At 34.9% G+C, this 15,156-nt stretch overlaps 2 protein-coding genes across 3 annotated transcripts; one reads left to right on the top strand and one right to left on the bottom strand.

Annotated features, from left to right (window-relative positions):
• Positions 1-2,500: 2,500 nt before the first annotated feature.
• LOC143469608 (uncharacterized) lies at positions 2,501-6,134 on the top strand. 2 transcript variants are annotated; one of them, XM_076967356.1, is made up of 6 exons: positions 2,501-3,613; positions 3,867-3,939; positions 4,242-4,444; positions 5,322-5,490; positions 5,591-5,690; positions 5,779-6,134. In XM_076967356.1, the coding sequence occupies exons 1-6, from the start codon at positions 3,336-3,338 to the stop codon at positions 5,976-5,978; spliced, it is 1,023 nt and encodes a 340-aa protein (XP_076823471.1). In that variant the 5' UTR covers positions 2,501-3,335; the 3' UTR covers positions 5,979-6,134. The 2 variants fall into 2 exon arrangements, with proteins under 2 accessions (XP_076823471.1, XP_076823472.1); XM_076967357.1 differs by having other exon boundaries at positions 2,513-3,613; positions 5,376-5,490; positions 5,779-6,129.
• An 83-nt stretch (positions 6,135-6,217) lies between these two features.
• LOC143469607 (adhesion G-protein coupled receptor G7-like) lies at positions 6,218-14,087 on the bottom strand. Its single transcript, XM_076967355.1, has 19 exons — positions 13,967-14,087; positions 12,937-13,062; positions 12,632-12,757; positions 12,363-12,488; positions 11,771-11,878; positions 11,567-11,668; positions 11,361-11,485; positions 11,122-11,271; positions 10,746-10,940; positions 10,460-10,672; positions 10,186-10,305; positions 9,651-9,782; positions 9,439-9,548; positions 9,133-9,340; positions 8,832-9,000; positions 7,596-7,747; positions 7,359-7,520; positions 7,033-7,255; positions 6,218-6,916 (listed from the first exon to the last, which is right to left on the bottom strand). Exons 1-19 carry the CDS (start codon positions 14,052-14,054, stop codon positions 6,849-6,851), a joined length of 2,703 nt encoding a protein of 900 aa, XP_076823470.1. The 5' UTR covers positions 14,055-14,087; the 3' UTR covers positions 6,218-6,848.
• Between the last annotated feature and the right edge of the window lie 1,069 nt (positions 14,088-15,156).

The raw sequence follows: 15,156 nt of genomic DNA, 5'->3' as shown, positions 1-15,156 counted from the left end.
TTAATGAACAACAAAAACCCTATTTGTCTAGTCTAGTCTAGTCCATGGTGCATGTCTAATGTCTATAATCCACGCTGGTCAATTCAGTCTTGAAAGAGATAAATTGACATCGCACGATCAATTTTTTTAGTTTATGTAATAAAAACTAAACTACATTATTTCCAAGCATATTCCACTTGCATTAAACAGACACTTCAACTATAAGAGAACTATAAGTAAGATACAGTAATGTAGAATGCTACGCGTATAGTAGTAGTAGTATATAATAAGCTGTGAAAGACTGGGTTTTCCTAACGCTCTTCGCTTGTGCTTTTAAAATACTCAGATTAAAGTAATGGACTAATAAAAGAGTTTCATGCAAAATGCTATATTTGATGATACGCAAGCTGAGTTAATTTTACATACAAAGAGTTTATGAGTTTATAATTAGTAAAACTTTAACAAAGAATACAGTGATCGTTTTATTTAAACTTGCTATAATAATATGCAACTACCCTAAAATGTTCTAATGATTTGCAATCGACCCACTTTGTCATTGTGACCAACCAACCAATCTTATTAGACGGCTCTATGTCTTTTTGAACGAATCCATCAAGAGCTCCGACTGGTCGTGGCGTCTATAGGATCCTTTGGCAATATACTTTCTGCCCCTAGTTTTATGTACAATTTCAATGTGTCGCAGTCCCGTCAGCAAATCACACCACTGATGTACGCGTCCGTTATCAACTATTGGGGCATGACAAGGTATATCTATGGTTTCTTAGGCAATTTTCTGTGACGAACCCCAGCAAGATGTTTTTCTTTTGATGCTATTTTTTTTGGTTAAGAGTTATTTGTATTGCACCTTCCGATCTTTGCTATCTTTTTTAGCTTAGCTAATGAATTTAATTTTTTAAAACTTTGTTTACAAACAAAACATATTAACTTAAAAATAAACAAAAAAGGTTACCTATACTGCAGGACACAAAAAGTAATTATATGCTACAAGGTTTTTTTTATATACATTGTTTTAATCTTTTGTTTCTTTCTCTGCAAAATCTGAAACGCATAGATTCAATTATTACGTATGGATTATACGTTTACCAAAGCAATAAGCCAAAACCGCATTAGACTGCTTCTATAGCCTATACCGCATTTTTATAATTACAATTATTATAATTATAAATACAGTACGTCTTATAATTTTTACTATGATAGAAATTCCACTTTCACCAATCCCTTTGCCATTAACTTATAGTTTATAGCTATTAGCCACAATTTTACATCGCTGACACACACTGCAGTCTCTGGGCCATACTTGATTAAATAAACAGTTTATTATGACTTCATAAAACAGTTTCTTAAAATGAGATTTCTGAAATGTTATTTAACTTAAATTTTGTTTGTTCTACGCTTTTTACAATACCATAAGACACTATGTTACGTCACTCAAGCTTTTAAGTATTTCAAATCAATACACTTCCTTTTCCGTTTTAAGCGCATTTGTTTAAGGAGTAAAAGCGCGTCCGTCGTTTTTTTGCAATTATAGGAATCTGGATCAACAATACAAATGCAGATGTTCAAGACCGGCGCGAAGTTGATTACCGGTTCCCTGGTTACTTATTTACGATTTAGGCGGTTTCACTTGTCAAACCACTTGCGACCTGTTGTATAAGTCATGATTTTAAATTCATAGAAAAATAATGTAAATTTAAATAAATTTATACAAAATGAAATAAACCAATTAAATTTAAAAACAAATAAAATTAAAATAAATCAACACTAAAGCAACTAAATTAAAAAAAAAAAACTTATAAAAAATTAAAATAAAATAATTTTAAATAATTTTAATTAAAAAAAATTACAAAAAAATCAAAGAAAGTTTAACAAATTTAAAATAAATTAACAATGGCTCAAAATAATTTCAATTAATAACATATATAACGTAATAGAAAATTAAAATGCATTGGTAAAAACTCAAATAAATTTTATTAATCATGAAAAAATTAGTACCTGCGGTTATCGTCTTTTGTACCGATTACCTGATGTCGCTTTTTGGTTAACTTTTTATAACATGTGAATTCTCAATATTCTCATAATAAACTATCTGGCTCAATTAACACTTCATTTATTGGCAGTCAATTAATGGGCATTGAAACATAGCGTGAAAAACGAATAGACGGGGTCTATAAGTATACAATTTGAAATATATCAATAAACATATGCAAATGTAACTTGAAGTAAATTGCAAGCCCAAAACCAAGTCCAACGGAATAGTTGTCAGCAAAGATATCAGAGAACGAATTTTTCTATAATAGTTAATATTTATAATCAAATAATAATTAAATACTGTATATATGTCAGAAAAAGGGCTTTATGACATACATAATCGTTATAATTACGTCACAATGAGAAATCATTGTGCATAACGCTAGTGTTTGCATCAACTGTGAATAGAACTTTTCCTGATTGAGGACAATAGTAGGTATGGTAAAAGAATACTTACAGTGCATTCGCAACAGGGATACCTTACGTTAAGCCTAGTTTGGTACAGTTGGTGTATTTATACTGGTGAAGGTAGATACTAAGCTACTGCTCACTGAGTTTAGTTTTGTCTTTTAGCCCTGGTTAGCCTACTCTCGTACTGGCACTTGCTGCGGAGACAGAAATGCTTCACAAGTTCATGTGAAAATAAACATCAATTGCAATCAATCGTCTAACAGCGGAGTCATTTTTCATCCAAAAGTGTTAGCCACTATACCACCCAGACTATATTACCATATTTGATTCAAACGCAAACAACTAAGCACATAGGTTTCACATGGTGACGTCATAATTACTGCCACCTCCATCACCAAGAAGGTCATATTTCGGAAACAATTGCTTAACCAATACATATTGTTGAAAAAATCCTTCTCCGGTATACTTACTGACAAAAGCTTTTCATTTTGTAGATGAAGTTGTTTTTAGACTTGCCTCTCGCTTTAAATTATACAACTAATATAATTTCTTTCAAACTAAATGCAATAAAAAATGTTTGTCGTATGCATATAGCCTACCAAAATTGATAGTGTTGCGAAAATTAAAGGAAATGCCGAAAATTTTCAGTTAGCATATTTGTTGCCGTGTTAGGATTATTTTGGCGTTGGCTACTAAATTTCGCAATCTTGCGTTGTTTGTCCCTGAAGCGACAAAAGCGTTAGAAACGGTTCCACGCATTGCAAAAAGCGTTTCGTGTCGACACCCCAGCTGAAATAATCAACCTGTGCAGATAATAAAATACTAGGCAATGTTGTTACAGTTACAGGTTTACAGGGTTTTCTTTTTCCGAGGTGAATTGGTTTTTTTTTTCGGTTATGATATGGAATAACTGGGACAAAGTTTGTGTTTTTACTCCCACAAGAGAAGATATTTCGTCCGCCGGCAATTCAGATAAAGCTCTACTCAAAAAGAAGTTCCGCCAAATGCCACTCAGTAATTTAACCAAGGCTGAAATCGAAGAAAACTTCATTGAAATATGGACGTTTGAACAGTTATTGGAAGAATGGCAATTACAAGGCGTGTTTGTTCAAGTTATCATTGCGATATTAGCGTCATACGCTCTGTTCTTTGGCCTCGGTGGTTATTTACAGTGGTAAGTGTCAGATGTGATTACTATGTTATTGCTACAATCATGGTTAAATTTTCAAGAGTATTCAAAACCAACCAATTCGAGATATATATCTTATGTGCAATATAAAAACGCAACGTTTGACTAGTGCAATGTACTGTACATTTGATAAATATTCATACTCCAGGACAAATACTCGTATTTAATTTCTGTTTTTATTACGGCAGAACTACCGTAAACTCCAAAAATGAAATCTTCAGAAGCGTTTTCTTTATAGGTATTACTATATGCAAAGGAAAGATAAATCCGATGAGTGGAAGTGTCAGCCAAGACGTTTTCTTACGGCTGACGTGAGAACAATATCCACATATTTTATTTTATTCGTAAGCGTTCAGTGCAGAAGGGCCTAAAAATTGTGTTGTTCTTGATCATCTTCATGGTGACCATTTTGTCTAACAAGAATGAGTTATGGCTAATAAGCTCATGTCTGGTTTTACATCCCACTGAATGCTATTTATTCAAAATACCGGAAGGCCCATGCAGAAAAATCTGCTGCTGTTGTTGATTGAATAGTTAAAAAAGAATTAAACTTCGTTTTAATTTAGCGGCTGATCTGTGTGGGTTGATTTTGTTTACTGTTTTCCGTTTGCAGAACGAGAGACACGAAATTTTTCTTGGTTCCATTTGCCTTTTCATGAACGCAACGACTTCTGGAATTTTATCAACTTATATCAAAAATGGAGGAAACATTACCGCTGTTTATTTCGACATTCACGATTATGGCTGGTTTTACTTTTTCACTTCATTTGCCATATGCTTCCTGTTGCAGGATGGAGCAGCCTATTACTATCACAGGTAAACAAAATAAATATATTATAATAAAAGTTTGCGTCGCTTATAATAGTGTAGTGTCATACATGCCGAAGATCTTATAGTATAGGCCAGTTGTGTCCAACCGAAATACCTTAACGGCCAAAATTTACGTCACTAGTTTAAATCGGGCCGCATATTGCCACCATGAATAGCTTACACTACTAACCACACAAACGCAGTAATAACAACACCTACAATAATGGACCTTATGACGCTCAAGGAATTTGTATATGAATAAAATAACAATCAACGGCACTCTTTCAAGAAAAGTCAAACAGACCGACGAAAATATTAAAGAGTCGTCGAGGCATTAAAAATAAAATCTTGGCTAATCTAATGACATTATAAGTATAATGTCACTAGCGAGTATATCGTCGACATAAAGCATCACAGCCGCTCTGGAAAGAATGCAAATGATTTGCAAATGAATGATCACGCTCTGGCCATGCGTTCGAAAACTGGTCAGCGCTGGACAAGATTAATAGTATTCAAGTAAAAATCAGGAAACTTCAATACTACCATTCAATTTAGGTCATTAAAACAGCTCAATTCTGCTTTTTCCGGGTGACCTTCCGTTTAAAACAAGTTCATGAGTCATGACTTATTAAGTTATAAAGCTTTAAGGAGAACTTTGCTGCAATAATTGTGCTCAAACTTGAGAAACAAAGGCAATTTACTGGTATCACTAACACAAAGTTTCTTATAGAATGAATGTATACATGTTGTTGATTGAGCACTTTATCCTATACCGAGAGCGTAAAAGCACTGTGATAATTTCATAAGTAATTATTTATACTGTATAGCCTTATTTGTATGATAACGGAGAGATATGTAAGATTTTCGTATACGTCTTTGTCAGGGACGATGTTAAATCATTATGCATTACAAGCTTAAAGCGTTACTCGAAATGCAGGATGCTACATGTACCTTTCTTTTACCGAAATTTCCACAAATGGCACCATCGCTACCCGAGTCCTACTGCTTTCGGAGCCTTAGCCATGCATCCTCTGGAGTCATTTTTCTTTGAAGTAGACTTTATCAGTTGTTGTTTTAGTAACTGTACTGTAAAATATTTGGAATGAAAGTAGTCGGCTGTGGCAGTTTGTATGACAACTTCAGTTATTTCAGGTCGTTCTCTTACTCCCAATCTTTATTGTACCGTTTCACTTTGTGGTCGTGATTATTTGCTTCTACTACCACTTTTACTATGGACTAATTGATCATTCTGGTAATGTTGCAGTTACATGTAACATACTTTTTGAAATGGCTTCTACATTTGAGTATCAAAATATTAATTTATGATTCGAATTTTTAAGGCATTGAAATGGATTCTTTTTGGCCCTGGCAACCGCCAACTCGTTTTCACGACGACCACCACAAATACTTCCATTGCAACTTTGGTCTGAACTCGCTTTTATTGGACCGATTTCATGGAACACTAAGACAAACAGATCGACAATACGGCGAAGACGTTTTTGGAGGCAAAGGTGTCTCCACTGATTGCAATAATAACTGAACCGCTTACCAGTAATTCTACTCATGTTTCGATACAAGTTGGGTTTTTCTTTATATTCATTACAATTTCATTTTCTGAAGTGTAAACGAAATACAAATATTACATGCAAATACTCTTTATTTACTGCCTGTTTAAGACCAATCTTGCTTATGTTATCAAAATGCGTGTAAATGCTGCGACTTAACTGGGATGTTCAAAACTCGCAATAGCTTTCGAAACGACAAAACCGTACAAAAGACAAGTACGCGAAACTCCTTTATTCACACAGTAGTAACACGAAAAAAACCTCGAAAAAGTATCAACTTTAACAGTTGAATAAATAAACCACAGTAATTCATTATATTGGTTTATTGATGATATGGTTTCTATTTTATCAAAGCTAGAAAAAATTAATACTCCTAAAGGTGGTCGTTTACCTCGCCACAATAAAATAATAATTTCAATCCATGCACTTGTTCGACTTTTGAAAATGCCTGACAAAAATACCAGAACTGTGGCAAGGCGGGTTTCCAATTGTTAAAAAAGCAACGCTTACCTATTAGACATTAATTTGATCGGAAGTTTCTATTTTTAACGACGCTTTTCCAATAAAGGCCTTAAGATAAACGTTGATCATACAGAGTTCTAAATTTGTCGGAAAGAAATACGAAGTAAGAAAACAAAGCGTAAAACTACGAAATAAAAACTGTAAATAATCTACTGATATCCACCTATACCTATCTATCTACTTGCGAGCAATCGAAAAATCTATTCACGGTTGAATCATACAGTCATCGCCACATATTAGGCTACAAGTATTTATACAAGTGTCGTTTTTTGTTTCTTCATAACAGTTTCTAGCCTTATAGTTTCGGATTGTTAAACACAACTTTAATGCTGCCGAACAATCCTTGACACAATTTCGGAGTGAGCATCCACTCTGGAAGTCTCTGAGCACGCTGTAAGACAGTAAGTTAGTTCAAAATATGTGATTATACAGTTTAAAACTAAAATGGTATATACATACATCTGCAGATTGCACAAACAATAAATTAAAACTGTGTAGATAGGGCACCTCCGTTTTCTCTTGAACATTCGGTAGACGCTTGCGTAGTGTTGCTTTCATATGTTTCCGTGTGTATGTCATAAAACCCAGTTTTTTGTCGTTGCGACAAAGAGCGGAGAGACCGGTAAGCAAAACTTCCTATTGGTGCCAAAATTCCCGATTGTATTGGCTTATACCAAGCATTTCTTAGCTCCAGTCTCATTACAGCCGTGAGAAGGAACAGAAAAAAGCCCTGTTCAAGGAAAGTTAGCCTCTATATCTCTTTTAACTTTATTATTTATTACGGTTATTGTCGAATCTTTTCGAAAATTCATAACAAAAGCTTGCAAATTTACCTGCATACTACTTGTTATCGCAAACGCCCATGACATAATCGTTTGAAAATGGACCTCACTTGACAGCATCATAAAATATCCGAATGCCCAAGTAAAGCCGAGCGTTATTGCCATAACCACTCCCACTCTGACATCTCTTTTCAGACGTGCGGTAGATTTATTCTAAATTAAGTAAAATCTAAATCATGTATAAAGATACCCTCTAACTGACTGAATAAGGTCATTAAACCTTCTTACCTTTCGCCCGGTAATTTTGCGCATTACCATAGCATACAATACTATGTTGAATACCAATAAAACAAAAGATGGAAGGACAAATCCAAAATTAAGTGCGTTTTCGTGCAACCAGCATAAGTGCTCAGGACGATAACTTTTATACATTCTGTGTTCTATAAAACCAAACACAATTACCTTAAAGTGAGTGGCAAGTCCAAAAACACGCTGACCTTAAGTTAGAGAGTCGTTGTCAGAAAACATACTGGAGAAAGGGTTTGTACTAATATGTAGTTGTCTATGGGGCGCCGTTCGTAAAAAAAATACTTTTTTGCCAGAACACGCTTTCCTAAGCCAACATTTGACAAATCAGGATGATTTACATTAAATCGATCTGATTTATTTATATTGGTATCATTTCTTTCCGATTTAAACAATGGTAAATAATAAATCGCCCTAACTAAATCAGTTCGATTTAATGTAAATCATCCTGGTTTGTCAAATGTTGGCTTAGGAAAGCGTGTTCAGGAAAAATTTTTTTCTTTACAAACGGCTCCCCATAGTGGTTAAGCAGTTATTGCCAAAATTGTATCGCGAATTTGGTCTCCTATATGGCGACGAAGGCTGTCACTATGTAATGATAACGTGCTTAATGAGTAATGACTGAGGTTTTTATTAAGTATGGTAGGCTAGCTAACGCGTTTTAGATGGAAAACGTCTCCATAGGTAGGTGATTAGTGGCAGGTAATATCTATTTTCAGCATAGGAATGTCACAGATTGCAGTACATGAAATGGTAAAGCATTTTTGTTTTTAGCGCAGTTAGGCTACAGTTACCGGACTAGGCTTGGAGCCAACAGCCTTTACTGAATTAAAACATTCTATTTACATTTGATCCAAATACGTGATCCAATCTTATCATTGCTTTTATCGTGACGTAATAAGAACCTGGATTTCATCATAGTTAAGGATGAATTTGCGTTTTCCTCCCTTATTCATGGCTATAACTGCTTAACCACTGCATAATAATACAAATACTTTCACCATTAAATTTAATGACAACTATAATAATAATAATAATAACAGCGTTTTATATATACTCTCCAATAGTTTATGTTCAGAGATGCATAGTGTGACTATGACAAAGTAAAAACCGTTTGTCATAACTGTGAGGTATGCCATGCCATGTAGGCTATGACAACGAAGATTGCTTCGTTATACATATGAATATTTTGATTACTATCCATTTTTTCCAACTAACCTGTTGTGTGGTTTCCACAAACTTTAGCTTCGTCGGTAAGTTCCTCGCCTTGATTGTGGTAAGTTGTAAACGTGACTGCAATTGTTGCAGCAGTTGCCAAGAGAGGGCCACCGTATGCAAAGACACAGGATAGTAACATATAGTGTTTCGATTGTCGTGCACCAAGCAACTACGGATAAAGACTAAACTAAAACTCTTCACCTTTAATCTTACCCATTGCAACTATCTAATGATTTTCTTATGAAAAGCATTTTTATGAGTCTTGACAAAAATCCAACGCAATAACAAGTAGGCTACATACCTCCGTGAGAGATCGATAGATGCAATGAATATACACGGCCATCCAACACCAAGCACTCAGCAAAACAAAATGAAGAAAAGACGTTACCGCTGTGCACACATTGGGATTTTCTGTTCGGCCCACTCCAAATATAAATGCCAAGTAAAAGGAAATCAGAGAGACGCAAATATGGATAAAGATTCGGTTCTGGCGAACTTCTCTAACCTTTCTGTTTTCAAATAAATACCGATAATTAATCATAATAATCACAAATCAAAACGCTTGGTACTTCATATAGTATAAATCATCTGCTTTTATCATTCTTACCTCACGTACAAATGGGCTAAGACAGTGCAGATTAAGCCAATTACAGACAACGAACAGCCAATTATGCTGACCATAGAAAGAGCGAAATTGCCGTCCACCACAGTATGTCTCTGAAAGACAAATTTGTTAACTTAAGTAGCTATAGTAAACTGTAAAAACAATACCCGCCTCTAAGAATGTCTGATAAGTGGTAATAACATACAAACTCGTACTATCAGAATTGAAAAACTGGTCAAATGTGTAGATTGACAAATTGACGACCCTTCCATTCTGCATAACCCGTCGGTAACCCACTTTTGATTTGTTTCATCTCGATAAACACAAGACAAGTCTGTTTTCATCATCTAAAAATACAGCATGATTCTTCGTAATAGCGCTGTAAGTTTCGTCTTAGTAACTACCACTTCTTAATTTTGCTTTTTACTACAAAAAGTGAAGGCAAGTGAAACTAGAACCTGGCCTTAATCCAAGGGAAAGTTGTTAGTATAAGAAATCAGAATGGCGAGCAATAAGTCCTTGTTTTAAGAGCAACTTACTTTAACACTTGCCCCTTACTTTTAATTTCAAGAAATGTTAAAGACCCAACTAGGATAACGCTTCTTATATAACGACAAGTTTTCACTTTTTGATTGATATTGTCTATTAAGTGTCAAAATTTCTACACACACCACTTATCTAATACTCATGCCGTAATCGATGATAAAACAAATTCAAAAATTTAATCGATAATCATGCATTTAGTTGCACCTGCAATGATTCTTTTATTGGTTTAAGCCCTGATGTAGCTTGAATTTCGCTGAAGCTGATAGTAACTGGTTTAGTAAGATTTGCCACTGTTACATTTTTACCTATTTCAGCCGAGACCACCTTTAATAACAATATACACTTGAAAAACAGTGATATGGTACGTTCAATAAGTCTAAAATAAAAGAAACGGAAAGATGCCTGAAGTTGAGTATTTATAATTTTCAATAAAATACGCTGTTTTGCAACATAGCACGGTAGATAATGTAATATTTACCCATTCCAAGTTTCCATGGTATAATCCTTTTCCTTTGAATATTAACATGGAAGCTAGGAACGACCCATTAGTGCTGGTCGATACCATTTGGTAAGCTTCGGACGGTAAAGTAACGTCTACAACAGGAACCTGCACTAGGGAGTTGTTTGCTGTCACATTCAAGCGGTATTTTGTGTTGTGAAAGAGACCAGTTTCTGAGTTGTGGCTTGATATCTGCAAAATCATGACCGCTCTCTTTAACTATGTTGAAAATACTTGACTCCCTGAAATTAATTTTGCCTCTTACAACAACGGCAACGTTTTCGGCTTCAATGCTGGTCATCTCGTTGATTTCTGCTGAAGCTACGTGAGAAACTACAGTATGCAAGGAATGCACCAACGTCTGGCCGAGTTCCATTTCATTTGACCCGTTAACAGTTTTAGCTGAAGAGGCAATAACGTCGGCGCTATAGATCATGTTGCTCAGTGCATTTAAGCTGACCTGCAAATTACATTAAAGACAGTATTACCCTCCATTGACAACACTGCCTTTTAGATAGCAGATGGTAAAATAGAGGAACAATACACATAAAAATAACAAGATTTGCAACAAGACATCATAATGGCGTCTTTTGTAACGGCTGTACACTAATTAAGGTTGACCGGCGTAATTATTGTAACACCTTGCTTTCTGTTTCATCCAATTTAGCTGAAAAGTTTGAAAAAAAGTTGACCACTCCACTGGTCTCGTCCATCGCCAAAATTCTATTTTTCATGAGAAGAATTAATTCGCCTGTTATCTTCTCTATCGCATTTGTGTTCCTCGAACTCATCTATTTTAGGCATATTGTTAGTTCAGTATACGTTGGCAGTGTAGTAACAGTATATTCATGTCAAAAATAATTTTGGTTTATATATGTACATTTGCAAGGTAATCTGCCAATGTAAGATTGCAGTTTAGGTAAATCAATGTCGACATGTCGAAGGCTGCAGCACGTTTTTCAGCATTTTCTTCGCCGGAACAAAAAATAGATCCCATTGGACGACCTTAGAGGAAAAGTTGCATGATTAATATGCAAAATAAGTTCAATTTTAATTTTATTTCATCACTAGTGCATGCACAGTTACCATCCGGACATTGCAAACTGCTAAAACTTTTCTGGTTTACAAAGACGCTTCCGAATGTCACATTACCAAATGGAGTTTCGACAGTGAGTGCTGAGCATGATGCTGTAAGACACAAAATGTTCTCAGGAAATATCACAACACTCCAAAATCACATGACATCAGTTAAAGAACGTTTTTACAAAGAATATGCTCCTTTAAAGTTACCTGTACATTTGCCAAAATGTTGTCTTAATTCGAATCCTATTTTACAGACGCAACGGTCATATACGCATTCTTCATTGGTCCCGCATATTGTGGAACATTTTGCGATAGCTGGAATGATGATTTATTGCAGGAAATTAACTCCACAAATTAAGATAGGTCAATAAAATTACAATACTCAGTATGGACATTGATAACTATGGTTATTGACAAATCATTGCACTGTATTATGACAACAAAAATGAAGGAAAATATTTTACAATGACTGGTTTTCAAACATTTTTACATATAAGGATATCTATCTCGTCATTACAATAAAATAGTAAACAACTTTACAAAGCAATATTATAACTTCGTCTAATATAAGCTTCATAAAAATTTTTGCAAGATGTAAAATATAAACATTGGCTTCAATGTTTTTCGCAAAAATACGGATGAGGGCGTTGTTGAACTTTGATTATCTTGATTATTTGATATCTGTTATGCTGCTATATGAAAAAGTTGTATACAAAAATGTAGAAGTCTAAATTTCTATTGAGGCAATAGGCCTACAAGGTTACATGAAAACAAAAAAAAACGCAAAGTAATGGTATACCTTTACATGTGGTGACTCCATCACCGACAAATCCACTTTTACACGCACATGTGTATGACCCTGCAGTGTTTGAACATTTTGCATTTTCATGACAATTATTGGAGCCATCGTCACATTCATTTTCATCTGGGAATAATCAAAACCATTTGATTAATTATCGCAAATCAGTTATCGTATGGCTCGATAGATGAAACACTTCCATATAGTTTACAGCTGTAAGTAGACTCCTATCCATTTTTGACTAGTTTAGCATGGTATCGTTTCCTTACCCCAACATGACGGCGACCCATTCCCGGAAAAACCTTTTTTGCAAATACAGTCGTGAGAGCCAACCAAGTTTACACACGTGGCATTTTCATGACAGTTGTGAGTAGCACTTGAGCATTCATTTATATCTGCATAAGCAAAATACTTTAGAAGAAAAACAAAAATAGAGGGTTTCATGTTGTTAATCCAAGTAACACTTAAGGTTTAGGGATGGACAATAAATAAGTTGAAATCATGTAGTAATGCGCAGTTGTTGCCATCAAAATGGCTATTGCCAACTCTAAAATAGTATTTACAAATAGTTTACCATTGCACGTCAAACCATTTCCTTGATAACCCAGTTTGCATCTGCATGTGTAACCACCATCATAGTTAGTACATATTCCCAAAGTAGTATGGCATTTGTTTTTGCCAAGGCATTCGTTTACGTCCGCTGTAAAGATTTGTAAAGTTTATATTAATTTTCCAACAACAAACCATTGTTCGAAATTTCGGAAAACTTGAAGCAACTTTACTGTTCAGCCCATGCATATAAATTGCGGTATAAACAATACATATGCAGACGTAATGATAACTCGAAGCTCTTTAAGTCGAAGTGTTTTTGTGGTCCCCAATGCATAGCTTGTTATTTCGAAATTAGTCGAAAAATCGTTCATTAGAAATGTAAACACCATGGTGATTCGCTTTGTTTATGGATTGTAATAAGGTAACGCAAAACGTTAATTTTGCGTTCTTTAATTTGTCGCGTGTACTGCAATGTGTGACATTTAAAAACTCAAAACGGAGCTTTCACGACCCTGCAGTTAAAAGCTTATGAAGATACACGCAACCGCATATAGAAAGTAACAAATTTAACAAGAACAATTAAAACAACTAAACTAAGTGAGATAAAAGCAGTACTAAACCAATCAAATGTGGCGCTATAGAGCTCCCGTGGCGCCACCCATGAGACCAATAAAGCGACGCCAAAAAGGTTATCGTACTTAATATCAACCACATAGGCGAGTCTAGCACTCTAGATGGTTCTACATTGCCGAAACGATTATAACAGTTGGTCTTTGCCAGTTCTGCGTTTAATGTCATTATTAAACTTAAAAATACAGTGCTGCATTTAAATAAAACTAAATTTACTTTTTTATGAAAAGGAGTCTACAAGAGCGTGCTTAAGTTGATTGCTAATAATGCTTCTATTATGCTCCAGTCGCCTTTTCATGGCTATATACCGTCAATTACACCAACTTTTTATTACTTAAAATAATTCCATTGGTCCCTTCAACTTCGAATTAACGAGCTTCCACTGTAGTCTACTCTACTGTGCAAAATCTACTCGGTTTTACCTGCAGTATCGCCACGCTTGCTAATACAGAAAAGAATTATGACAATGGCACAAAGATGCAATAAGACCGACTGCTTTGGCCAGTACATTTTATTTATGTAGTTAGGTTTATTTCTGGAAAATATTTCTGCAATTTACATTATTTGAAACTTAATTTGGTAATATATGCATTGTTTGCATTTTTTATGATGGTTATGCGACAGTAATATTAATCTCACAAAGGTCCTAATAATATAACCTATCTGATTCATACTCCAAGGGTATCTAGATTTAATTGTTTTACATTTAAATTGCCTTGAATCCTTTCAACTATCTTCAAAATACATTTGACCTGCTGATATGTTTGGTACTCGCTTTCCTCGCAGACTTTAAACCTTTTACTGTAAGTAGAATGGCATGTTTTTAAGTCTGCATGCAGCTGTGGAAGATGATTCGTCATCAGGTTTTTGCAGAAATAAAAAACCATTTGGAAAAACCATTACCAACGTTTCCACACTGAAGGTTTGAAGTGCGTTTTTGAGACGAACCCAAGCATGCCAGAATACATTTGGACGATTTTGAAACTCAAATCTCTGCAACAGTTGTAGTCTTTTGAAGCGATTAAATTCAGTTGAGGCAGATAACTTATACCTTTTGATGCTGATTATAATGATTGGCGCAACAAACTGCTGTACCTGCACACGAAGATATCCGTACAACTTTACACTGTTCAAGAAAATCCTTTTTATGAAGACAACACTCCCACGTTTTATTATACGTTTTGTTCTATTTACAACAACTATGTCAACAGCAACAACGTACCATAACCCTAAAGTAGAATTTCCGTACGTCACGTAGTATTAGCACAATATTTTCCACTTCCTCAAATATTATCATGTTCATCTTATATTTTGTAAGAGGCGTTGCCTATGAGCAACAAACACAAATTTTTATTTTTGGTCTTGTTGCGTTATTAAATTCGCCATACATAATACCATGCGATGCATAATTATTTTTGAAAACAATTAGCCTAGCAACTGGGTAAAACTTCCATAATGTATGATGACGAGTTACTTTACTTTACAGCTCGCCATAACAGGGGTACACACGTCAAATTATAAAATAGGCGGCGTAGGCTATGTAGTAGCGCTTTACTTGACCATATTCGGGATTGCAAAAAGCCGAATCACTTTGTTTGTGTATGTGTCGTAT

This window comes from Clavelina lepadiformis, chromosome 8 (assembly GCF_947623445.1).
Source record: "Clavelina lepadiformis chromosome 8, kaClaLepa1.1, whole genome shotgun sequence".
NCBI classification, from domain to species: domain Eukaryota; kingdom Metazoa; phylum Chordata; class Ascidiacea; order Aplousobranchia; family Clavelinidae; genus Clavelina; species Clavelina lepadiformis.
This window is presented reverse-complemented; position numbering and strand designations above follow the sequence as displayed.

Bases quoted from the DNA above. Each gene is read 5' to 3' on its own strand.
- LOC143469608 (XM_076967356.1), top strand. From the start codon at position 3,336: ATGATATGGAATAACTGGGACAAAGTTTGTGTTTTTACTCCCACAAGA. The intron at 3,940-4,241 runs GTGAGAACAATA...TTCCGTTTGCAG, and splicing joins GACGTTTTCTTACGGCTGAC to AACGAGAGACACGAAATTTT. The intron at 5,691-5,778 runs GTAATGTTGCAG...CGAATTTTTAAG, and splicing joins TGGACTAATTGATCATTCTG to GCATTGAAATGGATTCTTTT.
- LOC143469607 (XM_076967355.1), bottom strand. From the start codon at position 14,054: ATGTACTGGCCAAAGCAGTCGGTCTTATTGCATCTTTGTGCCATTGTC. The intron at 13,063-13,966 runs GTAAAACCGAGT...AAATCTTTACAG, and splicing joins CAAGCGTGGCGATACTGCAG to CGGACGTAAACGAATGCCTT. The intron at 7,256-7,358 runs GTAAATTTGCAA...TTCCTTGAACAG, and splicing joins CGATAACAAGTAGTATGCAG to GGCTTTTTTCTGTTCCTTCT.